This window comes from Tetranychus urticae, chromosome 1 (genome assembly GCF_039701765.1).
Source record: "Tetranychus urticae isolate SD_2017Ah chromosome 1, NJAU_TeUrti_SD_1.0, whole genome shotgun sequence".
NCBI classification, from domain to species: Eukaryota; Metazoa; Arthropoda; class Arachnida; order Trombidiformes; family Tetranychidae; genus Tetranychus; species Tetranychus urticae.
In genome coordinates this window covers 31,175,985-31,201,088 of record NC_142958.1, presented here as the reverse complement: position 1 = coordinate 31,201,088, position 25,104 = coordinate 31,175,985, and the positions used below count along the sequence as shown (strand labels likewise).

The window sequence follows — 25,104 nt, the reverse complement described above, 5'->3', positions numbered from 1 at the left end:
CTGACCCCTCACCTTCCACCAACAAACGCTCAGCACCCACCTCTCAACCATCCACCGACCATCATCGCCCTATCAACAGGCCACCTGCAACCTCCATGGACATATCCAGTGTCCCTGACGAAGTGGCAACAAATCCAACTGATAAAGTTCTTTATTATTATCATGTTAGCCACTTCGTCAGGGACCTTATGGAGGCTGTATGCAGCAACGAATTGTTACTTCGTGAAGTAACAATACGTTTGTTGCGTATAGCCTCCATAAGGCGCCCTTACTTCGATGACCTTGATGGTTATGTTCGGGATGGTGAAGGAAATGATGATGATGATGGAAATGATGAAAATGGTGGAAATGATGACAATGATGGAAATGATGACAATGATGGAAATGATGACAATGGTGAAAATGGTGATGATGCTATTGATGTCAAAGTTGACACTGCCCTCATTGAATCAGCATTCGTTGTAGAGGATGAGGATGGAGAAGTTTTATACTCTTCTCCATCCTCATCCTCTATTTCGTTAGATTCGTTCTCGCGGAGCGAATCTGACGAAACTGATGCTGATAATGAGGGCAGTGTCAACTCTAACTACGTCTACGACAATATTAATCGGGCCATCAAGCGCCGAAGATTGTCGTAGACGTAGTTAGTTAAAATCATTTGTAATGATAATAATGATGATGATAATAATGAAAATAATAATAAAATTTGATTAAAAACAAAATGCTTTTGTTTCATTTTCTTTCTCTTCATCTTCGTTTTCTTTCTTTTCACCTTCTTTTCTTTCTCCATCTCTTTCTTTTTCCTTTCTTTCCTTTCATTTTCGCCTTCTTTACCTTTTCTTTTCCTTCTTTTCTTTCTTTCTTTTCTTTCCCTTCTTTCCCTTCTTTCATTCTTTACCCTTTACTTCTTCATCTTCATCTTTCTTTTCTTTCTTTTCCTTCTTCGCTTTCTTCTTCTTCTTCTTTATCTTCACCTTCGTCTTCATCTTGTTCATTTTCACCTTCTTCATCTTTGCCTTCATTTTCATCTTCATCTTTCTTTGCTTTCTTTTCTTTCTTTTCCCTTCTCTCTCTTCATCTTTACCTTCTTCTTTTTCATCTTCACCTTTTTCATCTTTGCCTTCTTCATCTTTACCGTCTTCATCTTCTTCACCTTTGTCTTTTTCATCTTCACCTCCTTCATCTTCGCCTTTTTCGTCTTTGCCTTCTTCATCTTCATCATTAACGAAAAGGTAAAGTTGTAAAACTTTTTGTCAAAGACGTTTATTTTAAACGCAAAAAGCATTTGACAAAAAGTTTTACAACTTTACCTTTTAGTTAGAAGGCAATAAACCCTTTTCCTTCATTCCCTCTTTATCTTCTTTCGCTCCTCTCCTTCTTTTTCTTTCTCTTCTTTCCCCTTTCTCTTTCCCTAAAATGCGGTATGATATACGGGGCTGAAAGAGGCTCCTCCTCTTTCAGCCTGTATATCATACCTACTACTAAAACAGTTTCTCACTTGTTATCATACTTTTGGCCTTAAACATAAAGAGTTGTTAAACTCTTAATACATAGTTCAATGTATTTGAGTGTAAAAATTTGACCCAAATTATCACTCCAATGATTTAATGTTAATGATTTAATAGCAAAAGACGGTTGAATAATGCAGTAACCAAATTCAATCTTGAAGCTTGATTAGTAAATCAAGAATCATTGCCAATGATTTGATTATATTTATATTAACAATTTGTAAGTCGATCATAAAGCTTTCTTGTTTGCTTGTATGAATGTAAAGTTGAAAAGATACTCCAATGATGAAGGAATCAAGTTCAGGTTCACGAATTTACAATCTGGTTGACTTTTATAACCAATCGGATCCTCTTTTCTGGTCAAATGTTACAGAATGTGTTACAAGTGCAAGTGACCTTACCAATGGTTTAATTGATAGCCAATCTTATAGTGATACATCAACGCGGATACCAGTGGTACCTTCACTTGGACCAGGTTGGACCAACAGTGACTCCTATCTGTATCCCAATCAATCTCAACCAGGAGCCACCAATTCATCCATTAACCTGTCAACCTCACGGTTACTGGTTGAGTGTTTAAAGCTGAGGATTGGCTCAGCACCGTACATTCTGGTTCCTTGGGCTCGAGTCATTTGGATCCTCTTGTTTACCGGTATCATCACAGTGACTGTTATTGGTAATGCTCTAGTAATATGGATAATTTTAGCCCATATCCGAATGAGAACCATTACCAATCTGTTTCTCCTTAATTTGGCTCTGGCCGATCTACTTATGGCTCTTTTTAATACAGCCTTCAACTTTACTTGGATGTTGAATAGCCATTGGCCTTTCGGTAGTGTCTACTGTTCAATCAACAATTTTATCGCCCACTTAACTGTCTTCTCTTCTGTTTTCATCTTGACCGTTATGAGCATTGACAGGTAAGTTTTCAAGTTTTTCTAATATATGTTGATAAAACATCAATTCAAAGAAACACTGAAGGTTGTCAAAAGACTGAAAGAATCAAAAAAGGTAAAATGATTCCAACAAATATTGAAGCATTTCTCATTAATTTAATTATTTTCATTGGTATGTGTCTAGTTAAGTGATTGAAATAATTGGTACAATTTTATAATATACTCTAAGGAGGACCTGCAAATGAATAGGGAAAATCTCCTCTTAGAATATTTTTAAGAAATGAACTTTTTTAAATGTAATTTTTTATGCTGATTCCGAATATTTGTTTCGTTTTTTGAAAAAACAACGCATTCGGAAGAAAAGTTCATATTATGATTCGAGAGTTGCATTTTTTAGCACGTTAAAACAGGACGCTAAGCCAGTCGATTCTATTCGTGATCTATGTTATCAAGGGTACTGAATAATATAGTGAAGGTTTGATCACTGAGAAAATCGCCAAACAGGGTCAAAATTGCAAAAAACAGATTAAAATATCGATTTATTAGTAACCTTTTAAGCATGATGAAGATGGCGTCTAAACCAGCTAAATGTTGACATAATCAATGTAATCAAGTATGCTGAATAATATAGTGAAGTTTTAATTCCTGAAAAAATAGCCAAACAGGGTTAAAATTGTAAAAAACTGAATTTGAACATGGATTTATAAGCGTCTTTTTGAAAACAATGGTGAAGCCGTCTAAACCAGCTAAGTCTTGGCATAATCAATGTAACAGAGTATTCTTAATAATCTAGTGGTGATTGAAGCTTTGAAAAAATAGCCAAACACATTGAAAATTTCAGAAAACTGGATTTCGGTAAATTCTGCTAAATGTCAATGCAACACCCTGTTTGGCTATTTTTTCAGGTCCCAAACCATCGCCATATTATTTGCTATGCTCGATTACATTGATTATACCAAGACTTAGCTGGTTTAGACGGCATCTTCATTATTTTCAAAAGACGCTCATTAATCCCTGTTCAAATTCAGATTTTACAATTTTAACCCTGTTTGGCTATTTTTTCAGGAACCAAACCTTCACTATATTATTCAGCATACTTGATTACATTGATTATGTCAACATTTAGCTGGTTTAGACGCCATCTTAATTATGTTTAAAAGGTCACTAATATTATGTGATATTTAAATATTTTAGCCAATATCTCAAAAACTATGCTTGCTATAAAAAAATAGATTTGATTTATGAAATCAACATTAAATTTTGTGTCAGAAAAGTAACATTTAAAAAAAATCGAAAACAGGCGATTTTGCAGGTCCTCCTTGATTACTGTTCATGAGATGTTTACATGAATATTTAAGAAAATAAAAATTCAATTTTACACTGAATCTCAAAACAAGGATTTTGTGCAAAATTTGAAATTCAAACCATGTAATGATAAACAAATTTGCAAAATTTCAGCAAAATTTTATGTTTCTTTCTTCAAATTATAAAATAATGGCAACGGTTAGTGAGACCAGAATAGTTCAATGGGCCTCGAGTTTTCGATTGATGTTTTGCTTTCAATTGAAGGTTAATCCTAATAATTTTGGATGAAGTGTATCTGAATTGTGTCGACGTTAATCAGTGATGGTGAAGTCGAAAAAGTGTTTTTTTCAATTTTCGTTTGCTATTATTGTGTTTCATTATCTTCGCCATCTTATTCATTATCTGATGCCTTGAATCTGTTTACAAAACTCTTCGTTTTCTATTCTTCCATTCTCATATCTTCTGTAAAATCTGTTAATGAAATACCATGTTACTTCAAGATGCTTCAGCCAGAATATCAAGTTTCAATTCACTTCGCAAGTTGAATGGTTTATTTTGATATTTTTATTTATATCCAACAAGTGATTATCAAGAGAGTAAATTGACTGATTAATCTGTAAGTTTGAAAAGTTGAACTTATTCAGTGTAAAAGTTTAAAGATTATTTTTCATCGAATAACTTGAAATGAAATGTTTGAAATGAACTGAAATTAAACCTCAAAGGATTCAATTTTGAAGCATAAAACTGTTCAAAATCGTGCGAAATGTTTCCAATCATTGAACTGACCGCTATCAATAACACAATCCTTCAATTGGATTAAACGAAATTGAATTGAGACAGAAAATGGATATTAAGATTTTGTTTCAAGTTCATTTCTGGACAAAACACTTCTACATGATAAATCTAAATATTACAGTCAAATCATTTCGAATCCTAAACTTTTTCTTCAATATTCAGTTCTCGTAAATTGGTCAACATTTCAGCTTCTCAGTTTAGAAGATTGCTGAGTACATGAGAGATTATTCCATGGAAATCTGGTTATTTGCTCAATTCTTTTGTAAAACCTTATTCTTTGTTTTTTCTTGCCTTCTCTTTCATCTTTACTGTTGTTTGCTATCAATTTACTTTGTCCATTGAATTACATGTTTACAATTTACTAGATTGAAGTTTGCTGTTAAACAATGAACACTGTGACACTTATTGATCAACAATAGTTAATCAGATGAGTGTCAACCCTTGTAATAAGCGGACAATACAATGAACCATGTAACAGCTTGATTGAAGGTCCACAGTAAAATTGAGTTTCTTCATTAACACATCTAATCATCATTAACAGAAGAAATTGAAAGAAGAAGACAAAAAAAGCAAACAAAATAAACCATTTTAATCAGTAAATTGAAATCCAAAGAATGACATTCAATTGAAACAATTTCCAGTAAATCAACATCAACATTTGAAACATTCATTTCTTAGCTTTCAAACCAACATCTGTTTGGATCAAAATCAGTGTAAAATGTTGACCAAAAAATGATTTATATTTAAATCTAAATACAACAATAACAATCAATTCCAACAATCTAATTGTCATTGTCAGCCTTTTTCCTTTCAATCAATTCTTTGCATTTGATTATTGGTTGTAAAAGGCCTTTGATGGACACTTACAAGTTAATCAATCATTCCCAGCCAAGTGTTGGCTATTTAATTAGTTGAAGAGTTTAATCAATAATTGATTGGACTATTAAGGACATTTTATTATTAATTTGATGTTAACATGATTCACATTACCATATCATCAATTAACCAAGTTTACCTTGTCAATAGTAACAAAGTAACTCTACTTCAGGCCTATCATTTACTCAATGAAAATAATAACAGTTTTCCCTTTTCTTTGCCTTTCATCTTGATTTTCATGAAAACCGTCATTTTCATAATCCATTGTATCATCATTTTCATGATCGTCTGAGCAAACCAATTTTCATTCCTATTGATATCGTGCCTGTTGTAATGATAAACATTGAACCTATTGATTTGCATACAGTTTTGTGCTTTTCATTGTTACAACCTTACAATTGTTCACATCATAATCATTATCAACATCAAACTTCATCATCTTTCTTCAAGAAGAAACCCTTTTCATGGGCCAAGTCTAAGCCATTGTCATGGAACAAGTTATCATTATGTTTCCATTTTTCTGTTCAACTCTTCATTCAAATACAAAATTCTTAATGGAATCCATGAAATATTATTTCCATTTTTTCTTCACTCCTTCAATTTCAGCTCTTTTCATCTTTTAATCTTTCCCTTTACACTTTTGGCCTCAAAAATTCAAACCTTGAACCAACTTTAATCAAAAATTTTTAATCTGCCATCAAAAAGGGTTAAAAAGCTTGTTAACTTTATAATGCTTATTTTAAGCTATTATTTTTATATAATACACTGACAATGGGATTATCAGCTTGAACAGCCCTTGATCAATTGATATCTTCAACTTTTAATGAAATCCTCTCAGGTGAATTAACTTGAAATCTTTAACTTGCAATGAAAGTTGACTGAAAATTCAGCGGAAGAAAATTATTAACTCTTTTTTACTCAACGTTTCGTCATTTTTTAATGTTAATTTTCTATATTTAACTCATATTGTTCATTCATTTATATTCAATTGTTGGAATGAGATGAAAATTCAATGGCTGTTTCTTGAATACAGGGAATTGATTTTAATTTAAGAGAATCTCATTTTCTAATAGTAATTTGATTTCTTAGATAGCAATGTTATATTTGTGAATTGTTCATTTTATTGTCCGCAATATTGAATTGTTTTCATTTTATTTATCAACTTAAGCTTGAATAAATCACTTTAAAATGTCTCAAGTCATATTAAATTATGATAAATTGGGTTGACATTTAAAGAGACTGGCAATGCTTTTTATGATTTTTTTTCTGGTGTGAAGAGCATAAAAAGCATAACAAGATCTTAATTAACAGATTATCCCTCAACTTTGACTCATCTTTTGCCTCGCATTTTTTCAATGGTTTTAACACTTAACTGTAAATATTTTTCTCAGTGTTTGTTAATTTGATATTTTAAATATTAATAGTGATATAATTGAAGATTTATTCGGTTATTTTAATGAAAATTTCATTATACAGTCTTGTGTTTTCAAGTTTAACAGTTCTGAGAAGCTGACGTTTTAATTTGTCCTTCAGTCAGAGTATGAACTCTGTTAGTGAAACTCCAAGTTCAAAGCTGATGTCAAATTTGGCCAATCTTGTTGATTTTAAAGTATTTCAATGATTAATTAGATGGACTTTTGGGATTTTATACTTCAATTCTATCCATTAACTCGAGAAAGGAACTGGATTTACTGTTGAACGAGTTTGATGAAGAATTAACGAGGTGTTAAAGGTCAATCTTTGTTGCTACTGGACTACAGACACTTCTGGCTCAATGAAGTCTCCTTTGGCTAGTGTTATCACATTTGGCCTCAATAACCGCGTGGGTTATCAAATATTTACACTGAAACTATTTTCGGAATCCTCCTCATCAAATAACTCTCTATAAATTGGTCATATCAAATGAAGAAACAGAGTACAAGAGAACCAAGAAATACTGAATATCTAAACCTTTAAACGAATTGAACCAGAAAAAGTAAAGCATCCAGTTAATGCTTGGATAACAATCACTAAAACCTAGGTGTTGATCACTAATGATTTGCTGCACAGATGAAACAAAGATGAAACAATTAACCAGATTAACACTTGTTAAAGTCATAAATTAGATGTAAGTGGAGATGGAAATGCTGACAATTCACTACCTTCCGTATTCAATTAACATTTACTACGACATACATGAGATGGAACGTAAATGCTTAAATATGCAAGACTCATTGAATGGAGTAATTGTTGTTGAAATGTTTCACCTACAAAACAATCTCAATGGTGAAATGAACAACAAAGAATAGCAACAATAATCATTGTTAACCGAAAGAATTGTGTAAACACAATGCTAATGGTATCAAAAGAAGGAAATTGAAAAATTATGATCAGAAACCTGATAAATGATGAACATGATGACAAATTGAATTCCCATGGACTTGTTCAAACAACAAAACTCACGACAGTAATAATGCACGACAACAATTCGATACTTGCCAATAACCATTAATGGATCATTATTCAGTATCATTATCATTAAGACCAGAAATTTCTGAAAACATTCAACAACTGACTCAAGTGGGCCAATAATTATCTAATCCTAAACTTATCGGAAAAATTTAAATATCTCATGTAACATTGTAGTAATGATGGATTGGCTTGAGAAAGCAAAGGAAAAGTGGCTGTTTTCATGTTTCATTAGCCTGATGTTGAAACAATCTCACCATGAAAGAATTGAATTTCAAAATGAAATCACCAGGTCTCATCATTAATGATTACCCAAGATTCAGATAACAAGCCGAGTTTAGAATTGACTTTCCAATCAATCTTTTGTGTTCCATTGCATTTTCTTGTCATTTAATATTGAACATTTTAATTGTTAGTTCATCCAAAAATAATATGATATTGCAATAACATAATCATGTCTTGTGTTATCTCGATATTATCATTATATTGCTTATTAACATTTCACTGTTGACTTTGCTTTCATTTTTGGGTTTCACCTGTCATTCAGTTCAAAATGTTTTAATCAACTATCTATTAAAATATCTTACATTCAGAATCATCAACTCTATTTTGTCATCATGAAGCAACATTTGATAACATATTCATCAACCCTTTCAATCTTATTATCAAGAGGATTTGATAAAGGCTTTTCTCGCCTTTCATTCAGTTTAAAGCATTAAGGTGAAACTGAATCAGTAAAAGTCAAGATATTGCAAAATTTTGAGTTAAGGCAAATTATTCGTAAATTATGTTCTAATTGTAATGATATTCATTCAAATCTGTTTGATAATTGGATGTTCTCATGCTGATGAAGTTTCGTCACTGTGAATTAGTTTACTCCTGGATCATCTTGAGAATTCATTGTTAAGCTTTCGAGCAAAAGCTAAATTTTGCTCTTCTCTTGAAATTAAAAAATCATTTCTTTAAACTTCATGAATCATGTAAAAACTCAGTCCTTCAATGCCATTTTTGACGTCATTTTGTGAAATAATATTCAAAATAAAATTCAATGTTTTTCTATTCAAAATAATTCTTCGTCAAAATTATTCTATGGCTATATTAACACTTTGTATCGTTGACTGAACCCAATTTTATTAAAATTAATAAGATTCACAAAACATTATTTAGTCTGCGAGTTTTATTAAACAAATTGTCACAAAGATCAGTTTATCCACAAAACTGTAAAGTTTAGCGCTCTTAAGATTCCAGTCATCGAGTTATTATTATGTATCAATATTGTTCAAACCAAGAAGAGATTTGGTTATTAAATTGAACCAAAAATATTGAACATTTCAATTGAATATCAGACTTAAGTATATCTAAAGGCGTCACTGATATCAAACCCTTAGCTTATTATAAATTCAAAATCTTGTGCGAATTCAATTTTCAATCTTTTCTCATTAAGGGAATACGAAAAATGGAAATTAGTTTCAGAATTTTTAATGATGGTCAGTTAGCTAATACTAATCAGAAATTAAAAAAGTGTTAGATTGAGATGCAACACTTGAGATGTTGAACAAATGTTGATAGAGCCAAAAGATGTTTATGATTTGATTGAGATCAAATTGCCTTGAAGACTATATCGATACCTAGCATCTAGACTTGATTATTACATGATTGAATCGACATATTAAGTTTTTAAGGTTCCTCAGTTTATTCTTTAGCGCTTACTTAACAGTTTACAGCGTGTTGTCGTTACTAAAAAATGGACGGAATCACGTTCGACCATATTTTAATCATTTTACGGCATTTCTTTCACTTGTAATTCAACTGGAATTGATTTTTTGGATGTTAATTTGAAATTTGATTCATAAAAGTTGAATATGAAATAGCCTGATGAATGAAATCCAAATGTGTGAAAACATTAACAAAATTAGTTTTATCATTTGATCCACATGGCCGATATGAACTAGATAATACACCTTGGATATAATCTGTATTATTTATGGTCAGAATTAAAGGTCCACCTGAGTCACCAGTACATCCAACGGATCCATCAGGATTAGCAGTACAAAAATTGAAACCTGGATTGTAATGGCCAGTTTTGTCGTCAGCCTGACACTCTTGATCAGTACGGTAGTATACAGTTGCTGATTGCAATACATCTGGACCATCTCCGGATTCCGTTATACCAAAGCCGATCATTGTAAGCCGTTGCGCAATGGGGCTTCTAGTGATGGGGAGTCTAATAGTTGCATTAGGTCGAGGATCAGGTTTGTCCAATAATACAACAGCGATGTCATGTTTGATATGTACTGGAGCTGTAAAATTGTGACCTGGATGGATCGTACGATACTTAATTTTGAAGGTTAGATCGTTTGGATGAATAAACGGTGTATTACGATAGTTGGGTAAAATTCGCATTTTGGGAATAAGCTGGGTTCTAAAAAAATAAAGAGAGTTAGCAAGCTAGTAAAGGAAGCGCGTATACTTGTACGTATACGCGTATAGCCAAGTCGGAATGCTCGATCATAGCACAATTCCATTCGGTGTTTGACGCAAAAGACAACCGTATTTAGTTGAGAGTATCTGTGACCTCTGGGTACAGAACCAGACATCTTGGCTACAAGAACGTATCTCGAGTAATCATTTGAAACTTACCTACTTAAACAATGAGCTGCTGTTACCATGATTTGCCTTTCTATTAATGCTCCACCACATCTGTGCTTGTATCCCGTCGTGCTATTCGGATCTTCACTTTGGATAGAGACAAAATAAGGATATTTTCCTGATTCGGTAACCGGCTTGCCAAAAGCAACTCTTTCTTGTTGTTCTGTTGAATCCTCGATGTCTGTTGATGATACAAGATTTGAATATAAAATCATCACTAAAACTGTATAGCAAATCATCATGATGGTTTGATTAATAAACATTCGAGTTTTAAAATTGAAATACTTTCAGGGGTCAAAAATATAAGCCGTGAATGATCTGAGTCTTGATGGAAGTAAAAACGAAATTGAACGAATCTAATTGAAATGTAAACAGATTGCTTGATTTATAAATGATTGAAAAGTCTGAAACTTCTACCCAGGTTGAATGAAGTTGGTAACATAATGATGAAGATCAAAAGAATAAGGAAAATCGCATTGAATCTTATTTTTTAAATAATATTTTCTTAAGTACTTTGGGTAAAATGAAATTGATCCGCCTTGTACTTATTCGTATAATGTTTCAGAGGAAAGTGAAAGTGCCTCAAACGATGAGCGAAATGAACTTTGTACCATTATAAATGTAAATTGTAAACCAAACTCTTGTAAACCTTTAATATTGAAACATCGTACAATTATTTTGCATTATTATCCTTACAAGATGATATAACCTGAAACAACTTGTTTTGACTCACAAGGGCCATAAATTTGTTGACTAGAGTTGATATGAATCTAACCAAATGTCTCACTCAATTATTGAAGCTGCTGAAAATTGGTTCTCAGTTTTCACAGGTTGAAAGGTCTGAGAGTTGAACTAACTAACTCGATGTCTAATAAACATTGGATTATTTTGCATTATAATTGTGACAACATATCAACACTGAAAATATAAATTGATTACCAAAGTTGCTACAATTTGTGTAACATTATAAAGCAACCTTAACCTTTTACAGCTTTAACCTGATCCAGTCAACCCAATTTATTTAAATTGCATTACCATTCAGTTAACAGAATGTCGAAAGTAAAGTTACAGAAGCTAATTGGATGCTAACAACATTTCACCATTTCAGCTAATATACAATGAAATCAAATTGCTACAATACTTCAACTGATTAACAAACAAAAAGTGACAAAATTTAAACAATTGAATCATAACATTTCAACTCGTAACCTAATTTGATTTATTTCAATCTTTAACATTAAAGTTTACAAATGCAAAAAACGAGTAAACATAAACGAGAAAGTTTGAAAAACAAAATTAAATAAATCAGTCAAGCATAATCAACAGTTGAGCCATCTGTAGTGTAAGAATCATTTTGAGTCCATTGAATGTTGAACTCATCAGATCTCGGTCCACCACCAGTTAATGATGAAACAGCCCGATTAATGAAATCCAAATACGGAAGAACATTAACATAACTAGAAACGCGGTTCGAGCCACAGGGTGGAAAATAGGTAGATGATATACCCTGCAGATAACTGATACCATTTACTTCCCGAATCAAAGGTCCACCCGAGTCACCAGTACATATACCTGATTTAATGGCATTACCAGCACAAATGGTACCTCTAATGTACAATGCAGGGTCGATGTAATAACGGCAAATTTGATCAGCAAGTTTGTATACAACCGCTGATAGCAATTCATTTGGAACAATTTCGTTTTCAATTTTACCAAAGCCTATTATTGTAAGTGGTGCTTGAAGAGGCACGTCAGCGATGGGTAGTCTAATAGTTGCCCCATTCCGAGCATCAGGTTGGTCCAATAGTAAAACAGCGATGTCATGTTGAAAGATTCTGCGATCGAAACCTGGATATATTACATAGCGTGCAATTTTGAAGGTCCGATCGCTTGGACCAATGTACGGTGTATTTCGATAGTTTGGTAAAATGCGAAATCCAGGAATCTGTTGAAGACTAAAGGGATACATTAAGATAGGATATTTTAAGATGCATTTTGGTAATCATTTGAAACTTACTTAAAAAGGCAATGAGCTGCTGTTATCACGATTTGCCTTGTTATTAATGATCCACCACAAAAGTGACGGTATCCACCTGGGTTAGTGCGATCTGGGTATTGAAGAGAAACAAAATAAGGATATTTGAATCGGTCGAACACCGGAAGGCCATGAGAAATTTTTTCGATTTGTTCTGTTGAATCCTCGACGTCTGTTGTATCATCGATATCTGTTGATACAAGATTTGCACTTAAAATCATCACTAAAACTGTACAGAAAATCATCATGATTTTGTTAAAGTAAAAAACATTCGACTCTTAAGATTGAAATACTTTCAAAAGCCAAAAATACAAGCTGTAAATGATCTGAGTCTTAATCGAAGTTAAAACTAAAATTAAACCAACATAAAACTCAGGAAAACAGATTGGTTCATTAATGTTGAAAAGTTGACTTAAAAGTCTCATTATATTATTTCCAAGATGTTGCATAGTTTCATCAAGAAAATTTATTCACCTTGTAAAATCCAATTTACTGTTAGCGGTTGGTTTCATGTTTCATCAATTTAATAGTAAAAAAGTTTGTGACTAAAAATCAATCTGTCCACCTATATGGACTAATTGCATTTCTCATCCATTGCCTTAACCACTCGGCCAGCACTTGTTTATCAAAAGCCAGTCAACTTGACGTTGTAGCGTTATAAACTGTTTCTGGACATATTCAACAATGGCTTCAGACTTTTCAACAAAATTCACGTTACAAGGAAAAATTGTAATCTGATTATTATTGCCAATAAATTGTATCAATAGTAAAGACGAGAAAATGAATGGGAAAAGGCGCAATCGAAATAAATTTCGAGTTTAATTAGAAGATTGACCGAACATTGGCTTTGCTATTGTTAATTTATCGCTTTGATTCTGGTTAACCATTAAACTAACTGTCAAACAGTCAAGATTGACCATTTTTTAACCTTACATTAATCATAATAATTATTGGGTTAAACGGTAAAGTAATTGTTTAATGATCAATTGAAGAAACTGGTTAGAAATGTTTCCCCATTACTTTAAGTTTTCACGTTCAACAGTCTCTCAAATGATCATTACCATGATTGAACTGAGTTTATCAGGAAAAAAATACATTAATTATGGGAGTGAAGAAGAAGAAGAAAAAATGTACAAAAGTCTTTTAAAAACACAACTCACATAAAAAATGATGACCAGTGAATCTAATGGTCTTGTTTACTCAAGCTGATGGACCTGAAAAATGGCTGATCATCAGCAATCATCAACTGTGAAAGATAACAGTTTCCAGCAATGAACCAGAAATTTTGATTCTCATCTTTTCTCATTTCCTTTGAAGGGACAGTTTATTGCCATTTCAATTGGCTTGTTATTGAAAATAATTGTAAAGCAGTTAATCAACTGCATTTAATTGTAATTTCATTTGAGAAAGATTCCATTAAGAAACTGGTCAAATGTCAAAGTTAAGGTAATGGCTAAAAAAAGTATCTTTATGTTTAATGGAATCAACTGTTATTGAGTTTCTGGGAGTGAGTTTAATTGATTCAACTTGGTTGAATATCTTGTCAACATGAGAATGCGAATTCGAAATTTTCCTTTTTTTCGAAAACTTGGAACCAGTCGAGTGAAGTATGTTCAACAGATTGAAAGTTGAAAGAAAAGGTTGAATGGTTGCAATTGAACATTTCATGGTAAATAGAAAGGATAATCTTGTAAGGCTTGGCTGATTCTCAAGTTGACCAATGCTGGGAGTGATTCCACTGGGAGTCATTTCTCCTTGGAGTGATTCTATTTCCAATCATATTCTTATGGCGATTCCAGTCAAGTTGCAAGTTATTTGTTACAAGTGCTTTGGTTTGTTGGTAGAACTCTTTTTGCTCAATTGGATAACTTGCAGGGTCAAGTTAATCATTCAAGAGGTTGACCAATTCTTATTAACATTAATTATATCAATATTTCACAATCATTTATATTCAAGGCAATCTTGACATTGACCTGATAACTCATCAGAATATTTATAAAATTAAAAGTGACTGAAAAGATTCTTGGAAGACTTCAACTTTTCCTTTTCATGTTAACATTTAGTTTGAAAAATGATACATTCAGGTTCGCTGTCAATTGCAAAGGTTTCATTGGTTGAGCAATTTCACTCTTATCTGACCAGATTATCTTTGATAATTCAATATTTCAACAAAAGAATTTTATTTTTTAGATAAATTGTTATTCCAAATGTTACAAAGTTAATCGAGTCAACTCTTCATTTCAAAACTCCCAATTCTTCACCTACTCAGAGTAAACTTTTTTGTTTCATTTTTTCATCTTCAATCTAATCAAGTTTAACAGATAGCATTTCATGATCAACTATTGAACATCAGAAACAGAAATTCAATTGATGGAAACTGGGAGTGAAAAGGTTCCAAATGGCAAGTCCAAAGAAGAGAAATATTGTGATCAGTTTGAAGCTTGAAGACGAAATTTGTCGATCATGATTGGTATGAATGGAACAGGAATTTGACTAGAATAATATAATTTCGAGAAAATTGAGTGAACCTGGAAAATGAATGAGTTTTTGGTTCAATTGATCGTCTCAAGTAAACCAATTTTGATCATGTTCATCATGGTGATCATCATCATAATCGTATAGAACAGTTCAACTGATATTCTGTGAATAAATGAGTTTCCAAGTTTACCTTTTTTCTCTCTTCACTATTCATACATTCATGGTATAAATACAGTGAGGATATAAGGATAACATGGTGATACACAAAATGGTCATTTAGCTTATTCCAATGAAGATTATGATAAAATCTTTTGCCGTTTTTTTCACTTCACTTTGATCCTTCTTTTATCCTTGTTTTGCTTTTTTTTGTTTCCAGGTTAAGAATAATTGAAATTCAATATTTGTATCATGATTAGCCTTTGGAAATGGGAATAATAATTGTCAATCTGTTCATCCAAAGGAAAACAAAGATTAGCTTCTAATATTTTCATAAGGAAACCCAATGTGAAAATGCATTTAATGATCGCTCTCTTTTCACCTTTCATTACCAAACATATTTGTTACATTATTATCCTGATTGGATGCCATAAATGAACAAATCAAATGTCACAGGATTTCCATGTAATCCATTAATGCAAAGATTCACCAAGAAGCACAGCTAATGATCAATTCATCTTTAAACCCAAACCCAAATTTTTCTGGTTAAAAATAGAAACATTTAAATCTATTGTAATATTTCATAACTTCATATGAATTATTAAACTGTTTTCTTGATAAACTTGATAAATCAACTTTGGATATTGATTTAATATTAGCAATTATTTGGGTTCAGTTTCAGGTTTAAAACATTTACTAATTTTGTTTCTGTATTTGGATGTTTGTATCAATAAATGATATTAAATAATAAAGGAACCCAAACCAGGAAAACCATTGAATGTCAATTAAGAGCAAGATGCTTCTTATGAGTTAAGTGTTTCTTGAAAGTTTCCTTGAAAATTTCAATCAGAATTCATATCAATATTAGATGAATGGTGCTTATTAAATGTAAGTTGATGTGATTTAAGATGTTTCTTTGAAGAAATGGTTAAATTGTGCAAATACGAATCTCAATTAGTAAATTATGCAGTTGATCGTTTAATGGAAACACTTAAAGTCAACAAAATTTGTCAAAATAACAAGTGAAATGAAATGAAAGGTTGAAATGAAACACTCTTCAATCAACGCAATTAGGTTTAATCACCATTAAGATTCTGGTTCATCAAGGTTAACCTTTAATTAGAAACTGTTAGAGAATCGATAAATGGTTAAATTTTAATATTAAACTAACGTTTCTGCAAGTTTAATTTCTTGTTGCCATTTGAAACAATTCATTGAACAAGATTTAAATAGCAATGGATATTAAAAATTCATAAAACACTTGCAATTTGAATATAATTTATAAATGTTTATATTCAAAATGGTAAAAACATTTACTTAGAAAAGGCAAGAAAAGTGTTTCTATGAATAATATAAAATTTAAATCGGTTTAATGACTTGAATCACTTGAGAAGATCGGAAAAGCTGTTTGTCCCAGATCAATATCGATGAAAGGTACAAAATGATCAACATTTACAAATAATCAAAACATTTCATTGGAAAGGTTCGAGATAAATGTCAACATTTCTCATTGTAATTCTGAGTGAATGAGAAAATTGAAAACATTTTCAGATGAAAATATCATTTCAATGTAATGATGGTTTAAAATGGAAATGTGAAGTTGAAATAATTTGATCCATTGTCAACTCATTTTAATTGTATTGCATTCATAACCTATTATTAATTTGGGTAAAGAAGAGGAAAAACATTTTAGTCCATTTTAATACATTGAACCATATTTTGCCTCCAAAAACATCATTACTGTATTCATTTTACACCAAAAAACATTGTACAATGAATAAGTGAACAATGTTATTGTTCAAACCTTTCCAAGTGAATATTGTTGTATTGCATTTCCAGTTGTTACCTTTTTGTTATTGACTAGCTAACCTTACTCACAATTAGACTAAATTGTGCTTTTAAATCTGTGAAGTTTCAACACTAAATTGTAACAAGTAATTTGAGACAAATAATGTAATTCCGTAATTTAATTCCGTCACAATCGTCTTATAATGAATTTTGTAACCTTTTCAGTTTTATTCATCTTTAGGTTTCTTCAGAGTTGAAGTAAATGTTCAATATTTAGACGAAAAAGCTAAATTGAAAAATGATTAAAAGCGATTTGAATCAGCATCAAGTTTCAATTTATGGCATTTTTGCACGTTTAGGATGCTATCAAGTGCTTAAATAATGTAAGTTTTCAACGAAAAGGGCTTTCATTTTGTTAATTCAATTCTAGATTGGAGAGAAGTGTGTAAATTAAGCGAATAGAATGCGATTTTGAACAAACAATTTGTAAAAGATGTTGGCTTTTAGAGCTGTTCATTTCAATAAATGATGAATAAAATGGTTGAAAATGTAACGAAATGTTTGAAGCAATGTTCATGTTGGACTACGTCTTAAGTAGGAAAGACTATAAATGTTGGAATGAGAGTTTCGAGTAGAGAAAGAAGAAAGTCGAAAATGATTTTTCATGCTGAACACATTTTCTGCTCTTGAATATGAAACTTGCTGGAAACATGATTTTTAGTCTCAGGTTCTGTAGCTTTCATTTGATACTTTTGTTGACCTTTAATTTTACTCTATTTGATTTAAACTTGAACTTTTATCCAAGATTTATGAGCATCAATAGGTTCTGTCATTTTTTATTTGGTTTTAAAGCCATTCGATTCAACTAAGCCTGTCTGAAGGAACAATAGTCTGAGTTTTGAGCATTTCTCAGTGAAAGTGAAGTTAAAATCAATTGGTTAATCAATATTTAGAAGTTTAATAAACATTGAACAAGTGAACAATAAATCTCGAAACTGTTGAACGAAACATTGAAACAACGAAGATGATCAAAGAATCATTTGTGATTCCATTGTCATCTTAAATAACAATAACGTTATTAATAACTTAAACCAGCAGTTGTTTCTAGACACTCGAGAGTTGATTAGAATTGAGTAAACATAATCATTTAATAATTTACCTGACAATACAATGTAATCAAGTTAGTCAATCTAAGATGAACATGTAAAGTGGATGTCGCTATTTGTTCAATGCTCATCAAAATATCGAGCATCTGAAAATAAGCAAATTTCGCCTTCAAGTGAAGTACATTTAATGAAATTATAATTATGACTCTATTCGCATTAAATCAAGATACTCAAATTAACTAAATAAGAACGAAACTGTTTCTTTATTCATTTAATTTGCTCAAATAACTGAACTGGAGTTAACTTAATAAACCAATATTACACTCAGAAAGTGTATAATAATATCAACCAGAAATACATATTGCTATTTCAATATCCAATATTCACTAATTATTCGTGGATGCAAATGATTATTTAAATCATTTCTAGCAATAAATTTGTTAGCCAAATATTGCAACAGTTGATCAACAATCATGCCAATTACAGAATCAAATGGATAGATTTAAAAGCTTATAAAACATTCAAATGCTAATTCACTTTGTGAACAATAAAAGCAAATAACTGAGCGATTATTTACAGAATTGAGCGAATAAGCTTGTTATTCAATTCTGGTGAAACAATTTCTATGGAAATCTATTTTCTCAGCTTTTAAACAATTCATTGTCTAATGGACATCAAATGTGTCAAATTAGATGAATAGTTGAATTAAAAGCTGAAACCAACAAAGTCCGAACCAAATTAACTTTTAAATCAAAACCAAATGATATTCAACTTGCAATGCAAAACTGTCATCGAATGCATTCAATAAGAATTTTCTGTTCAATCAAATCAACCTCAAACCTAACTTCTATTCGCCCTTCCTCATGATCAGATTCAGGTCAACAGGATATGCTAATCAAGACTATTAAACGAATTTTCTGATAGAATGCAAATAAACAGATTGACCGAAATCGAAAGTTGATCATTTTTTCATTGCAAACATTGAACTTCAGGAAATGAAATAACTTCACAGTAAACAATACTGATCACATTAACTCCCACTGAATCAACTGAAAACAGCTCAAGTTTCAAATTGAAAGTAAATTCTGAGCAAAACAAGTAGTCAAACAATATTGAAACCTTCAGAGTATCTCTTAGCACTCATAATCTCTGGATGTTTCAGAATTTTTTCATTTTCTTTTCTTCAACGTTTCAGTCTCAATTAATTTATCACTATTATTATGCAATGTTTACCCTGAATTTTTTTCTGTTTCATTCATCATTTTCATTATTGCCAACATTAAGTCTTGAATTGATGAGTTGTTAATGTAAAGAATTTTCATCAACTTTTTAACCCTTTTTTTAGCACATCTTTTTTTCCTTTCCTTCCCTGAAAACATTAGTTCACATCATTTATCAAAATACACTTTTGTTTGTTTTCACTTGTTCCAGTTTAATATCAATGATTAATTAATTTCAAATGACAGTCATTAATTGTTTATCCTGATAACTGGGAGGTTAACATGAAATGTTTTCTGTTGCCTTTTGTTAATCGTTTTTATTGTAAATTAAACTATTTCAGTGAACAAAAGTTGCACAAATGCCAATGAAAATGTCAATTGGTTTGCGTAATTGTCAACGATTTCAACTCAATTTAGAGGCTAAATTAAATTAAATTTGAATGCGAGAAAAGGTTAATTTCATTTCTTTTGTTTGTCATTCCAGTTAAACCTTGGTATTGTTTCTAATTTTGTAATTTAATTGCTTTCAATGTTAACCATGTTTTTCATGCTCTTTTACAGATACATTGCCATTGTCAGGCCATTAAGCTCTCGAATGTCTCGTCGGACAACTTTAATTACACTCAATTTAATCTGGATTATTGGAGCAATCATTTCACTTCCCAATTTGCTCTTCTCAATGACAGTAACCTACATCTATCCAGATGGATCTTTAAGGACGGTTTGCTTGTTGAAATGGCCTGATGGCTTTGCTGGTTACTCTTCGTTTGATTACATGTAAGTTCATCTTTTCATAATATTGGTAAAATGTTCAGCAATGAAAGAGAAAACTGAAACAAACAAAAACGAAGATCGCATTTCAATCTTCTTGGGATTGACTTTTCCGCACAAAAATTTGGTTCCTTCATCGGATTCAATTTACTTTAACCTTACTCCAAGCTTACGTCAAAACTGTCCCTACACTGATCCTTCAGGTCTGCAGAAGTACTGTAGTGAATGTAATTGCTGTTAAACAAAGTCTTTCGGTTGTAAATCTTTTCAGCTTTCAATAATGCTCGAAAAGAAGGCAAATGTTTGACTTTTTGCTTCATTTCTGCTATTAGAAAATGAAATCTTCAAATTATGCTTCAACCTTTTGAATTTAAAATTTCAAGACTTTAGTATTTTCGGTTGAAAAACTCTTGGATTTTCATCCGTCACCGTTAATATTGCGAGACTTAACTAATGTCTTTAATTTTGTACTTCGGCTTACAGTTATAATATACTTTTCCTGGTCATCACTTATTTCGTGCCTGTGATTACAATGGCAGCAACATATCCACAAATGATTTCGGTACTTTGGGGAAGTCAAAACATTGGTGAAATAACTGAGCGTCTTAAGAGTGCCATAAAAGCCAAGCGAAAGGTAATCTTTTCATCTCTTAACCAACAGTTTCCAAGTTGAATCTCATTTAGTAATAATAATTTACTCTTCATTTTATACTTCATGATGGATCAGCATCATTACGAGCTAATGATTTTCAAAACATCAATTTCGTTGACAACAGAACTCTTTTTTTCTTTATTCATATCAAAATTTTGACTTTTTATTAGCTCATCAAATATCATTTTACAATGTAATATTTGAATATTGGCATGAGATTGAAGCACGAAAATTACTATCAGACAGCTGATAATAGTTCCAGGCAATCATTCATAGTATGTCTCATCAAGATTAGTCAAGACAAGGTCGAAACATTAAGCAAATTGTTATAATAACTCGGAGTGAACTTGACTATCAACTAATCATTAAATATAACAATGTGTAAATATTTTTCTCTTAATAATTTCTTTACAGATCGTCCGAATGCTGATTTCCGTTGTGTTTATATTTGTCATCTGTTGGCTTCCTTACCATATATATTTTTTGATTGTGTTTCATTTTCCCAAAATATCTCATTATAAAAACATTCAAAATATATATTTAGCTATTTACTGGTTGGCAATGTCCAATTCAATTTACAATCCTGTGATATATTACAAAATGAATGGAAGGTTAGTAATTAAATTTACTCCTTTTCACCCCAATTTCATCAACATTATTTACATTTGACAATAAAATGACATCTAAATTGAAACGATGACAATGGTTTCGATACTAGACAAGGTTGATTTGCTCCTAATAAACATTTGACAAACAAGGTCGTTTCAAGTATTATATTATTCAGACTCTAGTCTACCTCAAAGAGCCATTTTCAGGATCTTCTGGAAATATTAAAAAATTAGATGAAAATGCATCACAAAATTGATCAACTTCAAAAGCTTTCTACAAAATCTGCTTTTATTTTGGTTTCAAAGTTAATTATTAAAAGAAAGATTTCGTTATTGCTGCTCAATTTGGGTTGTTATAAAGACACAATTAAAACAATCGTCACATTTATGCACATATTGATAAAAATAACATATAACTGAATACCGAATAAAATTCATTCAATAATGAAGATCTTTCTACTGCATAAGACTTGTGTTTAGCTTTATAAAATCAAGTCTCAAAGTTGAAAACCTGAGTATTAATAAATTGCTATAACTTTTTTCGTAGAATCTTTAATGATTTCATATTTCGAGATATCATAATCCATGATGGAATCTAATGATTTCTCAAGAACGGTGATTGTAGGTGAAACCGTTCCCGAAATATTTAGGCTCAAGGTTTTTAGGTTTTTAGGCCAAAATTAAGAGAATTTTTGCTGAATTGAAAAAAGTGTTCGTTCATTGATGTGTAGCAACAATTTTTATCGAGGCATAATAGGTTTGAGCTCTCTAACTCATACGGCTATAGAATGAGGTCGGTTTAACCGAAAATTGTATTTGATCTGTTTTACAGTAACAGAAAATGTTATTTCTCTAAATAAGACCGATTTATGGTTGGTCATCCAAAGATACATCAGGGAAATAAGTTTTGTGAAAAAATATTCTTCCATAGCTGAAGAAAAGTCGATCAAAGTTTCAAATTTGACCTCAATTTTCCAGAGAACTGTTCATCACATGAATTATTGAATGGTATCAATAGACTCAGTTTTTATGTCCCTACAAATCCACCAATTTTCAACTCTTAACTCGATTTTTCGCGTCTTTGACAGTACTTTTTGCATTTTATTGGCAAGTTAAACCAGAAAATTGGTTTATTTACCAAGATATGTGTTGATATGAGTTTACTTTGTTAAATAAGTTGTTTCTCGATCATTTACAACTTAAAATTCATAACCCAAATGAACTGATGGAAAGTAATTGAATCGCATTGAATTATTAGTTAGTAAAGAGCTAAATTAGTGAAAGAATCATGATTGTAGGTGATGCCATTCTCGAAATATTTAGGTTCGAAGTTTTCTAGTCAATGGCCAAAATCAAGAGAACTACTTATGAATCGATAAAATTGTTTGATCCATGTTGTGAGCCAATAATTTCTATGAACAAGTAATAAGTTTCAACTCGCTAGCTCTCACGGTAACAGAAAGCGATCTGTTTAACTGAAAATCGAACTAATCTGTTTTACAGAAGACGGAAAATTTTATTCCTAAAAATAAGTGCATTTTCTGATTGGCTATTGTAATACACATCAGGAGAATGAGTTTGATGAAAAAGTCTGCTTCCATAAATGAACAAAAGGCGATCGAAGTTACAAGTTTGAACTGGATTTTCTCGAAAACTGTGGATCAGAGAAACTTTTAAATCGCACAAATGAACTTAGTTTTTATGTCCCTACAAACTAACAGAGTTTAAATTTGAAAGAAATTGATCTTCACTCTTATTTACCATTTGTGTCAATTTGTGAATAAATGTGACAATTGTGTCTTTTTAATAACAAACTTCAATTTATTTTACTTAAACAAATCAAGCATTTTACTGCTGAAAATACAACACTAAATTGGTCTAGTAAAGCTGAATAGCACCAAATTTGTTACATTTTATGAGAGATTGTTTTATGTCGCTTTAAATCGTTTGGAGGTTTCCCTTTTAGTGTAAATGATCGAAGATTTTGCCTAAAGATTCAACTCATTTCATCTTTTTGCTTTATTTTATGTTTTATGTACAGATTCAGACGTTACTTTCAAAGTATCCTTTGCTTTTGCCGTTCAACCCAAAAGGATCCAGGCGATTCCAAGTGGAATAACCTTTCAATGCATCGAAGAGTTGCCGGTAAACGCTTTTATCCCAACAATATGAACAATACAGGTGCAAATGTCAACCATTCAACTCGATCAACTCGGTCCAACACTTGTAGATCGCTAACCAATGGGTCCGTTGATGTGGCTCGAATGACGGAAATCAATTCAAACTGTAATCCATGAAGATACAAGTTTGCTCCAAATGAACAACTCAATGTTTGTATTGAAATACAAATTGTACAATTATTATTATTAATATTTAATATGTTATTGAAACAAATTGTTTTTATTTTCACTACGTAATTGTAAATCAAGTTAATGCCTGATATAAACAAATGTGTATACATCATGACAAGTAAAGTATTAAAAAGATGCGAAAATATGGGAAAAAATGTTCTTTATTTTATTGAAACCAGAAAATTGAACCAAAAAGCGATGTTCTGTTGATATGAGTTTGGGTTCAATATTAATCAATATTTGCTCTACTTTGGTTGATCAAAGTAAATATTGTTTAAAAAAGTACAGATTAAATGTTATCATGTAAACGTAATTATTTTTACTCCTTTTCATTGTTTCCTCATTGAAGTACGAAAAGCAATGCTCTAGTATTTACTCAGCTATCATATTTGCCCATTTATTGGTTGATAAATTTGATTTAATGGTCAACTTCAATCATACAGCATTTACTATTCACTTTTAAGGCAACAATTTTTTTGCTTGTCCAAAAATAACAGTTTCATTGGCAAAAGTGAAATGCTTCCCTGATATCATTTTAATGTGTTTGTACTCAACAATCAATTTACACATTCAGAATCATGGATACACAATCAGTAAATCACACATAATCGCTTTGTAACCCCAATAAGTAAATATACCAACTAAAACTCGTGTAAATATGCTTAAAAGTGGTAAGAATGAAATTAAACCATTTCTTCGATGAAAGAAAAAATGACTCAATGTATGTTCCTTGATGTCAGTGAGTTGTTCAGACTTTTTGGGTTTGTAAGGCCTTTGAAACTGAGTCCACTAATGGCATCAAAAAATTTTATTTTCATTAGTTTAAGATAAAATTGACTTCAAATCTGAAACTCCCAAAGCTTTTTGTACAGTTTTGGAACCAGATTTTTTCATCATACTCATGGTTTTCGTGATTTTGATGAATGATCTTGAAGCTTTGTGGCCTAATATTTGGAGAATGGCAACACATACAATCACCATTCTTTCAACAATTTTACTATTCACTACAATATGACATAGCTGGATGTGAAAGAGATATCAAACTGAATCAACAGTTATCTTTCTATGGATCATAAGAATGATGAAAATGAATAACCATTTAGTCTATTGATATTAATGGATAAAAGATGTTACCAGAAATGAAAGTAAATGTTAAGTGTCGATAACTTTACCTCCAAGTATTACAATTTTAAAATTACATTTTTACCAATCCATATTTTGTCTTTCATTTTTTGGGTTATTCAATTTTTTTAGCAAAGCCTTTTCCAAAATATCTTTCATTATGTTAATTTAATCGGTTTAAATATCATGGGATATGAAAAATGGATGGGAATCGCACAATGATGGTGAGATGAAAAGTGGAGCGTTTCCTGGTTCGAGAAACAATGCTTCATCTGAGGCTGGGAATTCTCAAAATTTTAATATTTCTGTTTAAGCGCCATTACCGTTTCATGCTAATTGC

General features: G+C 31.3%; 3 protein-coding genes across 3 annotated transcripts; 1 reads left to right on the top strand and 2 right to left on the bottom strand.

Moving 5' to 3' along the window:
* The first annotated feature begins 1,751 nt into the window (after positions 1–1,751).
* On the top strand, positions 1,752–23,797 carry LOC107362066 (tachykinin-like peptides receptor 86C). Its single transcript, XM_015929065.3, has 5 exons — positions 1,752–2,428; positions 19,822–20,037; positions 20,515–20,665; positions 21,098–21,294; positions 23,333–23,797. The coding sequence occupies exons 1-5, from the start codon at positions 1,791–1,793 to the stop codon at positions 23,586–23,588; spliced, it is 1,458 nt and encodes a 485-aa protein (XP_015784551.1). The 5' UTR covers positions 1,752–1,790; the 3' UTR covers positions 23,589–23,797.
* LOC107362068 (kallikrein-6-like) lies at positions 9,498–10,726 on the bottom strand. Its single transcript, XM_015929067.3, has 2 exons — positions 10,469–10,726; positions 9,498–10,250 (listed from the first exon to the last, which is right to left on the bottom strand). Exons 1-2 carry the CDS (start codon positions 10,717–10,719, stop codon positions 9,659–9,661), a joined length of 843 nt encoding a protein of 280 aa, XP_015784553.2. The 5' UTR covers positions 10,720–10,726; the 3' UTR covers positions 9,498–9,658.
* LOC107362067 (tryptase beta-2-like) lies at positions 11,687–12,900 on the bottom strand. The gene is made up of 2 exons (XM_015929066.3): positions 12,495–12,900; positions 11,687–12,432 (listed from the first exon to the last, which is right to left on the bottom strand). The coding sequence occupies exons 1-2, from the start codon at positions 12,758–12,760 to the stop codon at positions 11,787–11,789; spliced, it is 912 nt and encodes a 303-aa protein (XP_015784552.2). The 5' UTR covers positions 12,761–12,900; the 3' UTR covers positions 11,687–11,786.
* Positions 23,798–25,104: the final 1,307 nt, after the last annotated feature.

Excerpts from the sequence above, each read along its gene's own strand:
- LOC107362066 (XM_015929065.3), top strand. The coding sequence starts at position 1,791 with ATGATGAAGGAATCAAGTTCAGGTTCACGAATTTACAATCTGGTTGAC. Across the intron at positions 2,429-19,821 it reads ACCGTTATGAGCATTGACAG|ATACATTGCCATTGTCAGGC; the intron begins GTAAGTTTTCAA and ends GCTCTTTTACAG. Across the intron at positions 20,038-20,514 it reads TACTCTTCGTTTGATTACAT|TTATAATATACTTTTCCTGG; the intron begins GTAAGTTCATCT and ends TTCGGCTTACAG.
- LOC107362067 (XM_015929066.3), bottom strand. The coding sequence starts at position 12,760 with ATGATGATTTTCTGTACAGTTTTAGTGATGATTTTAAGTGCAAATCTT. Across the intron at positions 12,433-12,494 it reads GCAGCTCATTGCCTTTTTAA|TCTTCAACAGATTCCTGGAT; the intron begins GTAAGTTTCAAA and ends GTATCCCTTTAG.
- LOC107362068 (XM_015929067.3), bottom strand. The coding sequence starts at position 10,719 with ATGATGATTTGCTATACAGTTTTAGTGATGATTTTATATTCAAATCTT. Across the intron at positions 10,251-10,468 it reads GCAGCTCATTGTTTAAGTAG|AACCCAGCTTATTCCCAAAA; the intron begins GTAAGTTTCAAA and ends TTATTTTTTTAG.